General features: G+C 34.4%; 1 protein-coding gene across 1 annotated transcript in view; it reads left to right on the top strand.

Moving 5' to 3' along the window:
* LOC106131982 (zwei Ig domain protein zig-8) overlaps positions 1–17695 on the top strand; it is a 105989-nt gene that overhangs the window by 83256 nt on the left and 5038 nt on the right. The window contains exons 3-5 of the mRNA XM_013331262.2: positions 9082–9215; positions 12684–12761; positions 13778–13910. Of these exons, the coding sequence (XP_013186716.2) occupies positions 9082–9215; positions 12684–12761; positions 13778–13910 (345 nt within the window). The remainder of the gene's footprint in view (positions 1–9081; positions 9216–12683; positions 12762–13777; positions 13911–17695) is intronic.

The raw sequence follows: 17695 nt of genomic DNA, 5'->3' as shown, positions 1-17695 counted from the left end.
TTTACTAGCTTGAGTTTGCGGCTTTGCATACTGACAAATTGTAGCTTTTGTGAAATTATGGAAATTCTTTTCTAAGGCGATTGGCTATCTATATCTGTCTGTCTTAATGTAAAATCCTATCATTCAGCCATTCCAATTTATCGTGACTTAAAAGTCCAGTCCAGTTACCAATACTCTTTTGATACTAATGACCGAACAAAGCGCCCAATCGAGACAGTTTTTAATTTCCTCCAGTTTTCTTCCAAGCTGTGTCACTCAATATAACCTACATCTGTGCCACTTCCATCCATTCCTATCCTTGTCGCAAGATCTTAATGAAACGCATTAATACCATCTGTGCACACTAAAATGTCTTTTGTTTCTTGTACGATTTAAGTGTAAAATAAAATTGGTACAGAACTGTTTCATTGTTGTCAAATGAAGACTAGAAAGACAAAGAAAGAACTTACAAAAATCGGGTTTTACATGTTAGGACTTCTGCCTAACTTCGTTTGTTGTTAGATGTCTACTTTTCCAAATGTACAGGTCCAAATATCAGTAAGCGTCTCTATCTTTCAATATAATGGAACTACCTACATGGAGGGATCTGTAGTTCAATGATAGAATTGAGAGATAAACAGCGACAGGTTGTTCGCCAACCCCAGGTTTAGTAAAGTAGGTAAATTTTGAATTTAAGTTAAGATCCTGACAGGACGTCGCAGAATATAATAATTTTGAATGTTTAGCTGTGTGGCTTAATGGCGAATAGAATACAAAAACACTGAGAATAGTATGAGTTCCACTTCTGCAATCTCATTAATTTGTGATTTAAGGGCACTCTCTTTTAATAGCATATTCGGATATTATTAATTTGTGTCGCACTAGTTTTTCGAAATGGTTCAAATAATTGCAAAAATAATAATATTTTCTCTAATATCTTTTAAAATATGAACATTACGGCACGCCTAATATGTAAAGGCAGTACCTATAAATGGTTATTTACATGTTTTGTATTACAATTACTCACATACACATTACGTTCTTACCTTTACATAGGAGATAAAACAAATAAAATTTTAAAAGTAATACTTTTATTATTGGATATTCTATTACTAAAAACCAGAGGATTTCCACCCCGAGAGCGTAAAACAATATATGTTCCCTTAGTGCATCTGTAGACCACATAAGGAACCTGACAAAATTGTGTAAACCCATGGTTGTGCGTTGTTTGTCAGTCAGTCACTCAGTAACGGGAAAATTTTATATCCATTTATCATAAATGTATGTTCGTAACGAATAAACTCAAAAACGAATGAATCGATTTTCTTGAAATTTGGGAGGTACGTAAATATAATAAAATAGAATTTTAGGAATAGGCTCCTTTTTTTGAGAATTCCGTGAGGGGATGATTAAGAATAGGGAAGCGAAGCCCCTCAAAAAAGCTTGTATTTAGGTACTATTCATACAAAATTAATAAACTATTCATTCGGTCATAATTCAAATCAAAACATGTGACATTCATGACTAACACGCAGGTTAAGTACCCTTACCACACAGGTTTGTATCGAGATGGATAAGACCATTCGATTCTAACCACAAGCCAGTAACGTTCCGTTCAATTTATTTTAATAGCTCGTAATTGTTACTTGCCAGAACGTAAACGCAATTAACGTGTAACGAAACGTAACTAGGAAGGGCTGGGCTGAATACGTTATTGATGAAGGTTAGGGGCTTGTTTGTTTGTCTATGAATAGAAAGGACGTGATTATAGAGCGATGGGCGAATGGTTGAGGTATCTGCCTCGTAAGCAAAAGATGCCGGGTTCGAATTATAATAAGGCGAATCATAATTGTCCAACTTCTTGTTTACAAGACGGCGTCTGTGGCTCAGCGGTAATACGCTTGTCTGTGACACCTGGTCCCGGGTTTGAATCCCGGTCAGGGCATGATGAGAAACGAACTTTCTCTGATTGGTCTGGGTCTTGGATATTTATCATTCTATGTAGTTATTATAAAATATAATAGTTTAGATAGTATCTCGTAACACAAGTTTCGAAATTACTTCGAGGTCAACTCAATGTGTAATTTGTCCCGTAAATATTTATTTATTTACAAAGGAATCTAAAGGAAGTACACTACCACGGCATTTCCATGGCTACTTTTAGGCATCATCAATTAAATGAAATAATTAGCCTTATTGTCTAAGGGATAGGCTTATAAGCTTAGGATTCTTTTTATAGGCGATAGACTAGTAACCTGTCAATATATGAATCTCAATTCTATCATTAAGCCAAACAGCTGAACGTGGCCTATCAGTCTTTCCAAGACCGTTGGCTCTGTCTACCCCGCAAAGAATTTAGACTTGATTTTATGTCTGTATATATGTATACGACTCCAAAGAAGAAGCCTTCAAGCGCCTAACACTGATGTTATCTTAAACATTCACTAGTAAGAGAGCAGTTTAAGTTTTTTTTGTTATTCAAATTTATTCAATAAACTTAAGTACATTATTAAGAAAATAGCATGGTCTGGGCAAAGTAGAATTCGTAGGTCTCTTTTTTAAGTCTGACTTTAATCCCCCAGCCGATGTTCTAAAACAAGCACCTAGATAACACTCAGGCAATAAATTAGAATTATTTCTCACCTAACGCATCATAATTATTAAAGCAATTGAATTAAAATCCCTCTCACGGCACTTCGGCGAACGTCTCAAAGAGATTAATTATTCGGCAAGGAGGAGCGAGTCAAAAAGTTTTCTTTATTACGCAGAATATTTCATGGTGAGAGGCGCGCTAAACATAACTAAGGCTGAGGTTACACTCTCTTTGTTTAAGTTTTGAGTAATACTTTGAAATTTACAATTGAAAATTGTATTTACCTTTCGTGAACTTATTATAAACTTAATATAATTTAATTTATATATTAATTTAATTTATATATTTATTAAATCAATATTCTACTTAATGTTAGAATGAAAGGAAACTTAACAGAAACACGATGATGAAAACAAGTTGAAAATCTAATTGGTCTATGAAAAAATGCTTACCTACTAACAGCCCAAATAAAGTACAATATATTGTCTCATAGTTCTTTGTAATAAGTCGATTTACTTTGCTGTTCTACTTTTAATGTTTGGCGTAATAATTGTTCCCCAAAATAACTTTATGTTCAATCCTATGTCATACCAATATAAGATGGCGCTGCTTTCAACCTACTTTTTCGCTCTTATGTACATGCACCCTAACATTCTTGGCTTCCCAAGGTAACGACTGCCTATTTGCAAATACATAAATAAGGCGTAAACATATGAGATTCAATTTACATCAAAAGAGGTTACTCTGGTTCATTTTATGAACATTAATTTCCTTAGTTAATATTGGCTTTCGTGAAATTATAATGAAGTGTTAATGTACTCCGAATCATAGGTAAGTAACCACTGAATTTGCTCGAACGTGAGATATTTTACAAATTTCAGAGTTTAATTTGGAATTTATTAATATTTAACTCAACGCCAATATTATTAAAGTATGTGATGGATATATTAAACGAAACACCTGAATTTATTAAATAGGCATGTTTGAGTTGATATTCAAAATATTTTAATTCTCGAAACACAGTGAGCAAACGTTTTTTAGTGCGTAAATATTTGTATTAAAATTTAGACGTAGATAATAAAATATGACTTTATACTGTCTAACTCACATTATGACTAAAACTAAATCTATACTAGCGCACCTTCAAAAAGAAAAAAGGTCCTAAAAGACTGCCCTGCGCGGTACACACGAACCGCCTCATTTCTACAATGGTATTATTCACCCTATGAAAGGATGAAATGTTTCTGTATTTCTGCGAATCACCACTAACCAGGTAGCTATCATAACCGTGATAAGAAAAATAAGCTCATTCAATAAAGCGAAAATTACGGTATCCAACCATATTTGGCCTTTATGAGAAAATAAGGATAACCATACATTCAAGACATAAAAGTCGCTTGTAATGATGTTTGTCGCAATAAAAATGTGTATATTGAATAAGTTCGTGTATCGTGTGTAAATTAGTGCATTTCTTTTATGTGAGAATATGAATTCGTAGGATGGTTTAAATGTATGTTGTTATAACGATCAAAATCAATAGGTCGCTGATTTCTCTTTTAAATCCTATATTTATATAAAAATATGATAATTTTACCGCACAGAATCTTTTTAATTCGTCGTATTGTGAGAGATGAAAAATGAAAATGTGTTTATTAATTGATATATCTGACAAAGATGTTCAGATAGATTCAGAAGTTTGTGTCGTTCAAGAAACCTTAAGTTTTAGTCACACTGAATAACATTCTTATTTCCTTTAATATCTATTATATGCAAATTATCTACAAAGCTTCCTTAAAATAATTCAGCCGTAACACCAAGAACAAAGTTACTCATTTCATTCATAAATCCCTGAGGTTTTATGACTTCGCAATTTATTTCTCAATGCAATCCATGGTAACAATGGTCTCCATTCATTGGGTATTCTTCCGCGACATCGCTTCAAACTTTAAGACGATAGAAGTCATTCGTATTCAAAGCGTGTATTTCAATCAATAGACTGAAATCATTTGTGAGGTGTAGAAGTTAGGCTGTGGTGTCCCTTAGTAAATGTGTTGGGTATGAATTTTGACTGAATTTGGTAGGTACTTGATTTGGTCCGTTTATTTTTTACCTGAAGACTTTTGGCTCTGTCTACCCCAAAAGGGATAAATACGTGTTATATGTATATACATACATATACATACATATAGTAAGAAGGTATAAAGAGGCTACATGCCCATTAACCTCGAGCCCTGCATATTTTTATTATATTTTTCTTCTTATCCACTTCATCAGACATCATTATCGTCTTGGACTTTGTTTCGATTATTTTACTAGGAAAGAGCCTGATGTTCGCCGCTGGCCAATAACCACAATGATTCATATGCTTTAAAATTGGCCAATTGTATAAAGTTACTCTCGTCTTACATTCGACACCTTATTAAATTGAGAATCCTGCATATTCATTGCAAGTAAAATAAAAGTTTTGTGGCTTTTATTTTACTTGCAATGAATATGCCATATTATCTTATCAATTTTATTCATTACCTACGTACTCTTAATTACTTCGTACGCTTCATGCATTTTAAAGAAAAAACATTTATTTTTATTCGCCTTATTCTGTAGGCACAAAAAATTTTGCTAAATAATTTCCCAAAATTATGAACACCTTCATTAACATAAATATTGTTAAAAGAAAGGGTTGTAATAACAGAAGCAGAAATGAAAATCCAAATGGTCCCGTTTTCAGGTCACGACCCCACTATCGCGAATGTGACCCAAAACTATATAACTTTAATTATATAGCTCAGGAAACCGCTATTGAAGCCACTGATTGTCCACCTGTCAGTGAAGTAAACAAGAATATACTTAATGCTGATGTTGTACGGTACATATTCGAGTGGCGTGAAGGAATGTTTTAAAAATAAACATTATCATAAAAAGCGGTAAATGAGATGTTAACCGAGCGATTTAAAGCTGGCAATTCGCTAAATGACGGCGGTTTTACTGTAAAAGGGTATGACTATGCGTAGATCAGTATTTCTAGGGAGATTAAGCAATGGACATGGTATAAAATGTATTAGGGAAAATTAAGCAACTTATGATACGAATGAAAAAAAGAGATGGTTCGTGAATTAAGGACCAAAATTTATCCATAACATACTATATGATAAAATAATTCTTATTTGTAGAGCTGCTAAAAAAATGATTTCATGATCTATCCGTTTTGCTCATTCAGACTGATATGTGTGTTAAATCTCCACAAATTTGAACATTAAAATCTGGTAGGTCGTGCTTATCCGAAAATAAAATAAAAATCGGATAATAGGACCATGCCATTACAAAAACTATTTATGTAATAGAAATACCAATGCTTATTCCTTGACTACTAAAATATTTATTTTTAAAAGTCAAAGATGAGTTAGCAGACATAAACACCAAACTCATTTATATTTCCTAAGTAGATAGGTGTTGCACATAGAAAAACACAATATTTTTGTACTCACAGGTAGAATAATCTCAAAATGCCACATCCAATCTAACAGAAGACTTTTGACATAAAAGGGTTGTCTGAAATGAGCGGTGGCTTGAAGGTTGTAACACGGGGTTCAGATGCTCCATTTTGGATAATTTCTTAATCAACACACCTTTTGTCAGCGTTAATTGTGCAATTTGAAATTCAGTTTGAGGACAAACGGAATTCCGTAAAGGTCCGTAACTAGTTTTAACTGATACTTTGCTGGGTGCTTGGAGAACTTAATTATACGTTACGCTAGATAATTGAAAATAATAGTTATGTAATCTCAAAAAGGTTTTTCAAACAAAAATAATAATTTACAGTAACCAAATTTATTTGATGAAGCCTTTTGATTGAAGAAAATTGACTAGTTGACGAAGCATGTTACGCATTATTTATTATATTTGCGAGAAATTCTCCAGAATTTCTGTTGTGTTATTATTGTTTTGACAGATAGTTCAGCACATACATTCAAGTCTGCATTTAATTTAATATATTTTAATTCTGATCCGTTCAAAAAAAAATAATTCTCGCCTATTCCTTCATGAAAACAAAAGACATGGAATAACAATAGACCTACATAAAATTACAGAATTCTGTTAAAGAATAAGCAAAGTAAGATAGTTTCTCATGAAACGACAAAATGGAACCTTCGTTGTCTGTTTCACGAGTCTTAGAAACTACACGATTGTTAGTAGACATTTAATATTCAGCATGTAAAGGTGTTCAGTGCTGCAGTTTTTACATTGATAAAGTCACTGGCTAGTGCTGGCTAAGTAGGTCAAGTTAGCTTAGAGAGCTACTTCACGTATAAATACTGGAAGATTTTGCTTTGATTTTATTCAAAAATAGATGTTATACGTATTCCCTTGGTGTTTCTGCCTTTGTACCATCCTTCTAGGAGAAAAGCCCAGAGAAGCAATGTCTGCATGGGAATATCATTAAAGAGTGACATACATATATACATATCATCACGTCTATATCCCTTACAGGGTAGACAGAGCCAACAGTCTTGAAAAGACTGGAAGGCCACGTTCAGCTGTTTGGCTTTTCGATAGAATTGAGATTCAAATAGTGACAGGTTGCTAGCTCATCGTTTAAAAGAAGAATCTCAAGTTTATATACCAATCCCTTAGTCGCCTTATACGACATCCGTGGGGAAGAGATGGAGAAGTCCTATTTAATAATAAAAAAAAATATTTTCACTTCCTAAAATCTTTTTTCTATTGGGAATCACACGGCACAAAGGGCAAAGAGTGACAATGTCCCGTAAATGCACATTGCCTCTGATATCTCAAAGCATAAAATCCGACGCAGACCGGATGACATAATAATAGTTAGCTTAAAACTTAAATCAAACTTATCATACCTTTTTTTTGGATTACTATATCAAAACATCGTTTAACACTGTATCAATTCATTACATTGTATCCAGTAACTGGCTCAACGTGCAACAATTTTGAGAAGGTTTCCAACATTCTCAGAAATCCTGCTTCCACACGTTACCATTAGCTAGGATTGCTCCTTTTAAAACGTTAAGAGGCTTTAGCAAGCTATTAGGTCAAGTGGCCTGTACAGGCTTCTAGGTAAGCCGGTTATGTTAATATCCCCAGCAATTTCTGATGTTTGTACTGAAATTCACTTTGTGGATTTCCATCACTTTGTTTGTTTTACGTCTGGTTTAAGGGTAGTTTGCATAAATAAAATGTACCTATAACAGCGTTGCATTTATTAAATATTGCGTGTTTGTTATTAAACCTTTGTAATTTTGTTTCTTATGTACATAAATTAGCAAATAAAAAAATCTTATATCTTTTTCGTGTGGTTCCCGACACCAATATAAAAAAGAATAGGACCACTCCATCTCTTTCCCATGAATGTCGTAAAAGGCGACTAAGGGATAGTCTTACAAACCTGGGGTTCTTTTTTTAGGCGATGGGCTAGCAACCGGTCACTATTTTAATCTCAATTCTATCATTAAGCAAAATAGCTGAACGTGGCCATTCAGTCTTTTCAAGACTGTTGGCTCTGTCTACCCCGCATGGGATATAGACGTGACCATATGTATGTATGTATTTTTTAATATTATTAACAATATTTGCAGGGAAATAAAAAATCCCAGTGTTTAACTGGTGTGATACTAATATTAATCTGATTACCATAGGTGACAGTTAACAGTTTCTTTCATTTCATTCTATCACCTCCCATCCAATTAGACACTAATTTTTTGCTATGGTCTTCTTTGTACATAACATATTTACGTACATACAGTCTTTTTCTATTTTTATAATCTGCCACTTCCATATTTCAGCCCCTTTTAGTAGGAAACCAGCCGGGGCCTTTTCAAAAGATATTTGTTACATTACTATTTCTCCTCCAAAGTCAAAATATATCCTCACCTCTTAGGAGAAGTGCCCGTGGGATGCGCCTTTTGTTACAAGACTTATCATTCAGTCTTTCTAGATACAGAATTTATAATGAGGACTAAGCCGTTCTTACGCAACGAGACATCTTCAGTCACGTTTACCAAAGCAATAACATTTTCTCGAATGTACCGTTGAAATTCTACGAAATGAACTATGGAATAAGCTGTACAATGTCGCAAGAATATTTTAATGTAGAAAATTATTTGCAGTCTTCACATGGCTCATATAATTACGCGTCTTTCGCATTTTATCTTGTACTTTAAGTATCTTACACAATAAATTTAAAGATCCCCGCATACTGGCAAACGGAATGATGTAGTTTCTGCCCACTATTTCGAGAAAATATGTGTATGTATGAATTAAAAGAGAGTTTTTCATGAGTTGACGAATATAGTTTGTTTAATCTTTCACGGCACAGAATATGTACATAATTTGAGAAAAATAATGATAATGATAAAACTTAGTAAGCTATACATACGAATAACAAAACTAACTTGCGCATTTATATAATGGCTCTAATAGGAAATATTGTGTTGCCTCCCTATACTTATTAACATTTCCAATGACCCATAAAATTTCCTTCACAGGTACAGCTCATTACGGCGAAGACAGTGTCGGGTCATTCCCCTACTTCGAGTACAACGTGCCACGGAACGTGACCACGGTGGTCGGGCAGACCGCCTTTTTGCACTGTAGGGTTGAACAGCTCGGAGATAAAGCGGTAATATTTATTTTTATCTTTTTAACCGACTTCTAAAAAAGGTGGTTACGATTCGACCGTATTTTTTATATAATAGATGATGAATGCCAATACTCTAGAGAAGACTCGAAGGCTACATTCAGTATGACACAGAAAGCGTCGAAATTCGTACCTTGAATATAATGTTATAACCACAGGGTTGAAAATATGTGAGATAAAAAAAATACATTTAATTTCCATAATGACCGTTGATCATTAAATATCATTTACGTAATTTGTTAAGATGATGATAAGTCATTCCTGTAGGTACTTTGATTACAACTACGATGGGCGGTTTAATTAAGTGTATATTATTCTATCATAGTTGGAAGTGATCATGGCTAAATGGCTGACACAAAATGCCACGACATTTAAGTAACAATTTTGCTTTTTAAAATACATAACGTCTTAATTAGCGATCACGACCACTAAAAAGGAGAACACTAACTATTAAATAATCGTATATATCTAATTATTTCATTATAAAGAAGTTAACCTCAGATCATTCCCGTTCTCGAAAATAATTTCTGTAACAGGAATATATTTTTTAATTATTTCATCAAGGAACATAATGTAATGTCAGGTTCAAAACCGTGTGTATAAAAAGTTAATTTTACAAAACAATGAGATATAAACAAAAGGAACCGCAACTCAACTAGCGTACAATAACTTTAATTGTAACAGTGATACAATGAACAACGCTAACTCACGAATGTCCCAAAATTATTGAATTTGACGAAGTATTCCAACTATTCGTATTCATGATCTGTTCTCAGATGTGTCTCAATGTCCCAGTCAGTATTGAATCATACCCTATATCTCAATTTAAATGGGACGATACAAGGAATTAAATTTATGAGAACTGATTTAATATTTGCTCCGCTACGTATAAACATTAGATATATTGGTAGATTTAAAATAGTAAAATGGAAGCACGCCATCTATTGTAAAAAATGGAAAACTAATCGGACAGGTCTTTTTAGTGTTTGTGCCACTTTTAAATTCCATGCACATTGACACAGCTAAGAACACTCCTGACTTTTCATTCAATTATAAAACAAAATCGAAATCGTTCAATCCGTTCGGTGCCTACGACACCACAGACCAGTCAAACTTGTAGCACCTGTTTTTATCATCGGGGGTTATAAATAGTTACAGCTTGCGACATCCATTCCGCTGAGGTCTGGGGTTGTATTGATCAGGCTATTTTAGAACAATCTCGGTGGATGAGAATGGATCAGGCGTCGCCTCGCGTCGCTTTAGTTCGTACCATTTGTATGAGTTCAGTATTGATTGGTATATTATATCAAGTACGTTCCATATACATACATACATACATATGGTCACGTCTATATCCCTTGTGGGGTAAATAGAGCGAACAGTCTTGAAAAGACTGAATGGCCATGTTCAGCTATTTGCCTTAATGATAGAATTGAGATTCAAATAGTGACAGGTTGCTAGCCCATCGCCTAAAAAACGAATCCCATGTTTGTAAGAATATCCCTTAGTCGCCTTATACGACATCCATGGGAAAGAGATGGAGTGGTCCTATTCTTTTTTGTATTGGTGCCGGGAACCACACGGCACGTGAAGTTTTCCCCATTTTTTTATTTACGTTCATATTAAAATAAAAAATAAAATAAAATATGTTTAATGGGTATCAACGAATTACAATGGTTGTGCATGTTGCTGGAGCCTGCTTTTAAGCAAAAATATGCTTGTGCCAGGAGATTCCGCTCCTTCCTTGTTATGTTATTTAATTTAATTCTAGATCCAAATCACAATAATTTCATTAAATTATACATTTTCAATTCACATACAATAGAAAATAATTTTAAATTTAAATTAGTCTTTTTGCGGTCATATTACAATAACTCTTTATTGCACTACAATAGATACCATCAAATTCAATATCAAGTATTAAAAACATAACAGCAAAAGACGACCTTATCACTAAAAGCTATATTTTCTAGGTGACCTGTAAATTGTGTATAAAACCTCACCCAGATATAAAAATGCAGGTGGCTTTGAGTTAACTTATAGCCTGTTATATTGTCAATATATCAATATAAATATGTGAATAACATTATAAAAATACCTAAGATAAATCACATTTGCAGGACGGAAACTAAACCAGAGCTATAAATGAGAAGTTATGAAAAAGGAAAATTAAGCTTTACAGGATTTCAAAAGCTATTTAGGGTTTGCACACGCGCAATAGTCACGGCTATATTCCTTGCGGGGTAGACAGAACCAACAGTCTTGAAAAGGCTGAAAGGTCTCGTTCAGACGTATTACCTTTTGATCGAATTGAGGTTCAAATAGTGACATGTTGCTAGCCCAGCTAATTAGTCTTAAAAAATATTTTGCGTTAATTAATCTGCTTGTTATAGCATCAGTAATTACCCTTACCGTATTAATATCGCATTAATTTGGACTAAGGCATCAGTGAGATCAATGACCTCCCTAACCCCGAAGATGTATTAGACTCGGGAGTTCAGTAACCTAGGATTTGATCGTCAGATATGAGGATATAACTAAGCAAAACTTTAATAAAGTTCTCGCGTAGTTTGGAACAACATTGACTAATGGTTTAGTCTGAATCGGAGATTAAAATCAATATTTAATATTAGGTTCTGTATTATAAGCAAAACATGAACTACAGAACACCAACATTTGAAGCGAAAAAGCAAGTTTATTTCCATTCCCGTGGGAATTTCTAGAATTCTCTTGTAGTGAAACCCCAAGCCTACAGAAACTTTATGCCAAATATCAAATCTCTAGGCCAGTGACTTTGGCTAACATTTGTCAGTCGTCATAATCATCATGGTGGCCTTTTGAGGATTCAGTTTTCTCTCTCTTCTTCCACTCTTGGCGATATTGTGCCCAGCTTATCCAGTCTCAGCTTCCGTGCCATCGGATATCGTCTACCCAACGCTGCGGTGGTCTACCACGCCCTCTGGTATCAGCTCTCGGTCTCCATTTCAGGACTCATCTTCAACATGTTGTCAATGTAATTTAATGTAATATAAAGTCAATCATACATACATAGGGTCACGTCTATATCCCTTGTGGGGTAAAAAGAGCGAACAGTCTTGAAAAGACTGATAGGCCACGCTCAGCTATTTGGTTTAATGATAGAATTGAGATTCAAACAGTGACAGGTTGCTAGCTCATCGCCTAAAAAAAGAATCCCAAGTTTGTAATCCTATCCCTTAGTCGCCTTTTACGACATCCATGGGAAAGAGATGGTTTGGTCCGTTTGTACTGGTGCCGGGAACCACACGGCACTATAAAGTCAATCAGTTTTAGTAATTCTGTGAAAAATTCATACTGAGCTAATATAAAACTGAAAAAGTAATTTAAACTTTTAGTAACTAGTTTTAATTTCTGACCACTTGTATTGCCCGTATGATGGTAAAAGTTATTAAATGTATTCATTTGTTTCAGGTATCATGGATTCGGAAAAGGGACTTACATATATTAACTGCAGGGATTTTAACATACACGTCAGATCAAAGATTTCAGGTAATGTGAATCTGAATGTGTGAATGTGAATGTAATTGAGAATCACAATCATCAATCATAAAATATAATAGCCTCTGTGGCGCAGCGGTAGTGTGCTTGTCTGTGACACCGGAGGTCCCGGGTTCGAATTCCTACCAAGGTGGTCACATTTTCACCTCTTGGTGGGAGAGGAGCCCTGGGTGCACCTTTAAACAGTAATCCTGGACTGGGTTGGTCCTGGTTGGGGAGTCAGGTTTTTATAAGAGTAGACTCCCTCTGACCTCCACAACCCACAAAATCTGCACAGCATTATGTGAATGTGTTTAATGCCACAGTCGCCTTTTACGACATCCATATGGGAAAGAGATGGAGTTTTAATTAAAGTTCCGGGAACCACACGGCACACCGCTCACATATGAACTTATTTGACATGCACTTGGTTTTATGAAAACGCTTTATATATATATATATATATGCGTTTGGTATGTAATAGCCACAAATAATTCATAAATAAAAAGATATTGATCAGTACCAAATAAACTAACAGGTATTTAAAAGACGTTAAATATTCCATCAATTTAAGTAGCGTTTACTGCCATATTATTAAAAATACATCAAAAAAACATTACCCCTCTTTGGGGACATTCTAATTGTGATGTTTTTAACCTTCATTAGTTTCCAATATTTTAAGTTTGAAATATTTACATTAATGATTTAAAGCTTTGAATTTTCTGAACTAACTTTATAGAGTTGATCCATTTGAAATGATAATTTTTATTAACAATTAACAATTCAATATCAATATTTGTATTTAATCTCAATTCCATCGTTAAGCCATATAGCTGAACGTAGCATTTCATTCTTTATAAGACTGTTGGCTCTGTCTACCCCGTAAGGAATGAAGACGTGATTTAAATTAATAAATAATAAATCTTATATCTAAATCCCCATGAGATCTAGATCCCAACGAAAAATAGGCTGAACCATTCCCGTTTTGAGGAAAATGTTCTTATTATTGTTATTACATCTGTCACCAGGTAATCAGACCAGACAAGTCAGAGAACTGGACATTACAGATCAAGTTCCCGCAGGAGAGGGACGCGGGCATATACGAGTGTCAAGTGAACACCGAGCCGAAGATGTCGCTCGCGTTCCAACTGAATGTCGTCGGTGAGTCGGTAATCGTAATCCGAGACAGTAATCGTAATCCGAGTCAGTAATCGTAATCCGAGTCAGTAATCGTAATCCGAGTCAGTAATCGTAATCCGAGTCAGTAATCGTAATCCGAGTCAGTAATCGTAATCCCAACTAATATTATGAATGCAAAAGTAAGTGTGTAACGTTACAATTGTTGTCTGATGCATACATATTTGCTCTTACCTCCTCTATACAAACAATTGAATACTACAAACTAAAGTATTTTTTTTATATTCCAAGGTTTCAATGTGAGCAAAAGTATTTTGTGTCCGGCCTCAGTATGGCACGCGACGCCGTATTTATCGCGCGACAAACTGTCGCTGTTTTGTTTTTGTTATGACGTGTTCAAATATATGTTCAATTTTACCGTTACATTTGATCCTGCAACAGTATTTTAATTAGATAAAAAGACGCCCTGGATCAGGTGGCATTCACAGGAATAAATTGAGAATTCTAATAACGTTACCACGGCAAAAACTTATTACCCAACTCTGATCACGTCTAATCATAACGAAGTTTCGACACTAGTTTATCTTAACTTGACATGGTTCCGTAATAATATCAATAATGCTAAACTCTGTACAAATTTAACGAGTTTCTAGTTCCTTGTCTTAGTTTCCGAGTGCAGCATGCACAACAATGCAATCTTGCATTTTGTCAACCGGCTTGAATATTTAACATTAATAACTTGGATGGGGCCGAAGTTCAACACGTCTTGAACCACTTCCTCTTGTTCCGCTTCTAACGTTATAATTCGATGAGTATTGTCTAACATATGAATAAAATTAAATATGGGTACTTTTGCGATATTTATGATTTAATAAGTGGTGGTATTCAAAATTGGTTGTTATTGTTGTATAAAAATTATTTAAGAAGTGTGCAGTTTATAAAGTTCACTGAAAAAAAGGCTAAATAACTTGGTATTTTTATTTTTTTAAATGGGGATAGGATGGACCTTGTATAAAAATACATAATTTGATGTGAATATTTAAGTATCCGATAGTTTATCTTGTTGCAATGTTTTTTACATAGATGTGAATTCGATGCAATTTATTGTGATGCAATGATGAGTTATTGTATTGTATACTCTGCGAAAAAGTAGGAAACATTGTTATACGAAAATTAGGTAATATCATGATATCAGCCCATTCAGTACCAACCCTAAGTGCCTAAGTCAATTTTAAGAAAAGCCTTTTCAGCATCCTTATTTTGTAATGCCTGTTGAGATAGAAAAAAGTTTATCGATGATACAGCACGTTTCTGACGTAAAGAATTTTGACACAATATAGACATGTACAGAAGAGAATCTTCATATACATACTAGTTGTTTGCCGTGAACTTGGGCCTCGTGCACAATATTTTTTACAACATTGTAAAAATCTCTTAAACCACTTAACCGATATTGATGCTACACGAACTTAAACATTCTATTTAAAGGTCCTGCATACATTTAAAATTTCACCACAACAGACGAATGGTTCGAAAGTTATCGCGTTACAAAGATACATAGATAGGTACATTAAAAAAACATATTTTTGCTCATAGATGTATACCGCCCTTGGTTAATGAAACACTTTAGTTACTGAGTGACTGACAGACAACGCACAGCCCAAACCACTATATAACTTTGAAAATAGTCATTGGTGCCACGGGGTTTACGGACTTAAAATAAGGCATATGGTTCTATAAGTGATGTAGGGGTACATTGAGAGAGGATTTTTGAGGAAACCGGATTTTTCATTTTACTTTAGTCACGGGCTTTTGCTAGTCTTTTATAAAATAATTCAGACGTGTAATAATCAGATGTATAGTTGATCAAAGCATACTTATGGCGTTTGTTCTGGTCACGTGCAACTTGGATTAGAGCCCAGGGTCCGCAGTGACCTCAATCTAAGAGCAGAGCGACTACCTTTTGAATTCAGTCGAACGTGTGTGTACTCTATATATTTTACACATTTAGTGCTCGAGAAAAATTTGATGAGATTAAATCGTAAAGCCTTTTAGACCGTCGAGACTTATAGAGTACTAAAGTTATTTTATACAAGGAGATTGCTATTAATTGTTGTTGGATGATTTTTTTATATATAATAGAATTTTAGAGAAGTTGAAGCTGACTTGTTTTCTTTTAAAAAGAAAATTGAGTGTTGAGTGTTGTTGAGAAAAATCCTCTCTCAGAATTAGATTTGAGCAAAGTTGATATTTTTGTGATTTGGTTCCAGATTTTTTTTACTTAATTTAATACACAAAGTAGCTATTTATTTGTGCACATACAAACATAAATTACGCCTCATTCCGGCAGGGACTACATCTTTCTACTTGCCACGAACCCTGCATATTACTTACGCTTCATCCACATTCTCATAATTCGCTTCATGCAATCTCGTCAACAGGTTTAATGATGTATTATTATCCATATATTATAATTATTTTTTAATATAACGTATTTTTATTTTTACATAACTGTTCAGGCTAATTAGGAAGAATAATCTCTAGTATTTTGCTCTATAATAATAAACTCTCGGGAATTTAATGAATCATTACATTCTCAGAAACCGTTCTCGGAACAATAGCACAAAGAGGTTTGTACAAAACTCGTAAAATTAGTTCCTATTTCTTATTCGTATTTTGTATTTCATTGAAAATTTCAACTTTTTGTTTGAGTAAGGCATTTTAAGGCTCTTACAATGACTCAATTGTTTTTAAAAGCTACCTTCCTAAGTCCTATTTGCGTGAAAGATTTTCACACAAAAATAAACCAGACGCGCCTTATATATCTAGTTGTATTTTTTCCTTGATTAACATATATAAATTATATAAACAAGTGTATAATTTTTCGTTAATAGAAATTAAAGGAATAGTTAATGAACATCCAAACACGCCTATTATTCAGTGGGACTGGCAGAGGCTACATCTTTCCACATGCTTACTACCCTTGCATACTTCATTCACGACATCAATATTCTTTCGTGTAAGCTTAACGATTTAGGGTTATTATATAACAATCGATTTTATTTTAAAGCTACGGGTACCCTTGACCTGGCCTTTTGCCAATAAGTAAAGTAGAAGACTTATTAATAACATATTAAAACCGTGTGTCTTTGTTAAAATACTCTACCTAAGTTTAGTCTTCTTCCTGGCTTTAGTCCCGGTTGCATCCTCACCTCTGTGGAGAGGAGGCCGGTGTATGCCTTTGACCATGAATCCTAAATTGGGTGAGTCAGGTTTTTACACAAAGCGATTCCCATCTGACCTCGGCAGACTCGAACTCTTTTGCAGGTAAACCTTACCCGTATTGGATCCATGGTTTCACATTCAGTTGCCTGAATGTGCAGGTTTCCTCACGATGTTTTCCCTGAACGTAAGAGCATCGGTTACTTTTCAAACTAATATATATAACTTTAATAATATATATAACTTTGAAAATAGTCATTGGTACATGGCCGAGGTGGGATTTGAACCTGTACCTTTCTGCGCATCACTCATTTTAGGCGGGCACCTTATCGATTAGACCACCGACTTTCTTAACTCTACTTTTGTTCACTCGAACTTTATAAACCAGAAAACCTATTTCTGTTACACGAAGCTGATATTCTCGAGATATTTTTACATAGAATTTTTTACAACTCTGCCGCTTTAGACATTTTCGTGAAAGGTAATGGCTTAGAAGGTCTTTATTTAAGGTAAATAAGCGAGGCGAAGTGTGGCCAAGTAGGTTTTTTTATGTCATAAAGAGATGTGAATCTCTTAAGAGCCGTGTT

Source organism: Amyelois transitella, chromosome 26, assembly GCF_032362555.1.
Source record: "Amyelois transitella isolate CPQ chromosome 26, ilAmyTran1.1, whole genome shotgun sequence".
Lineage (NCBI taxonomy): Eukaryota > Metazoa > Arthropoda > Insecta > Lepidoptera > Pyralidae > Amyelois > Amyelois transitella.
This window is presented reverse-complemented; position numbering and strand designations above follow the sequence as displayed.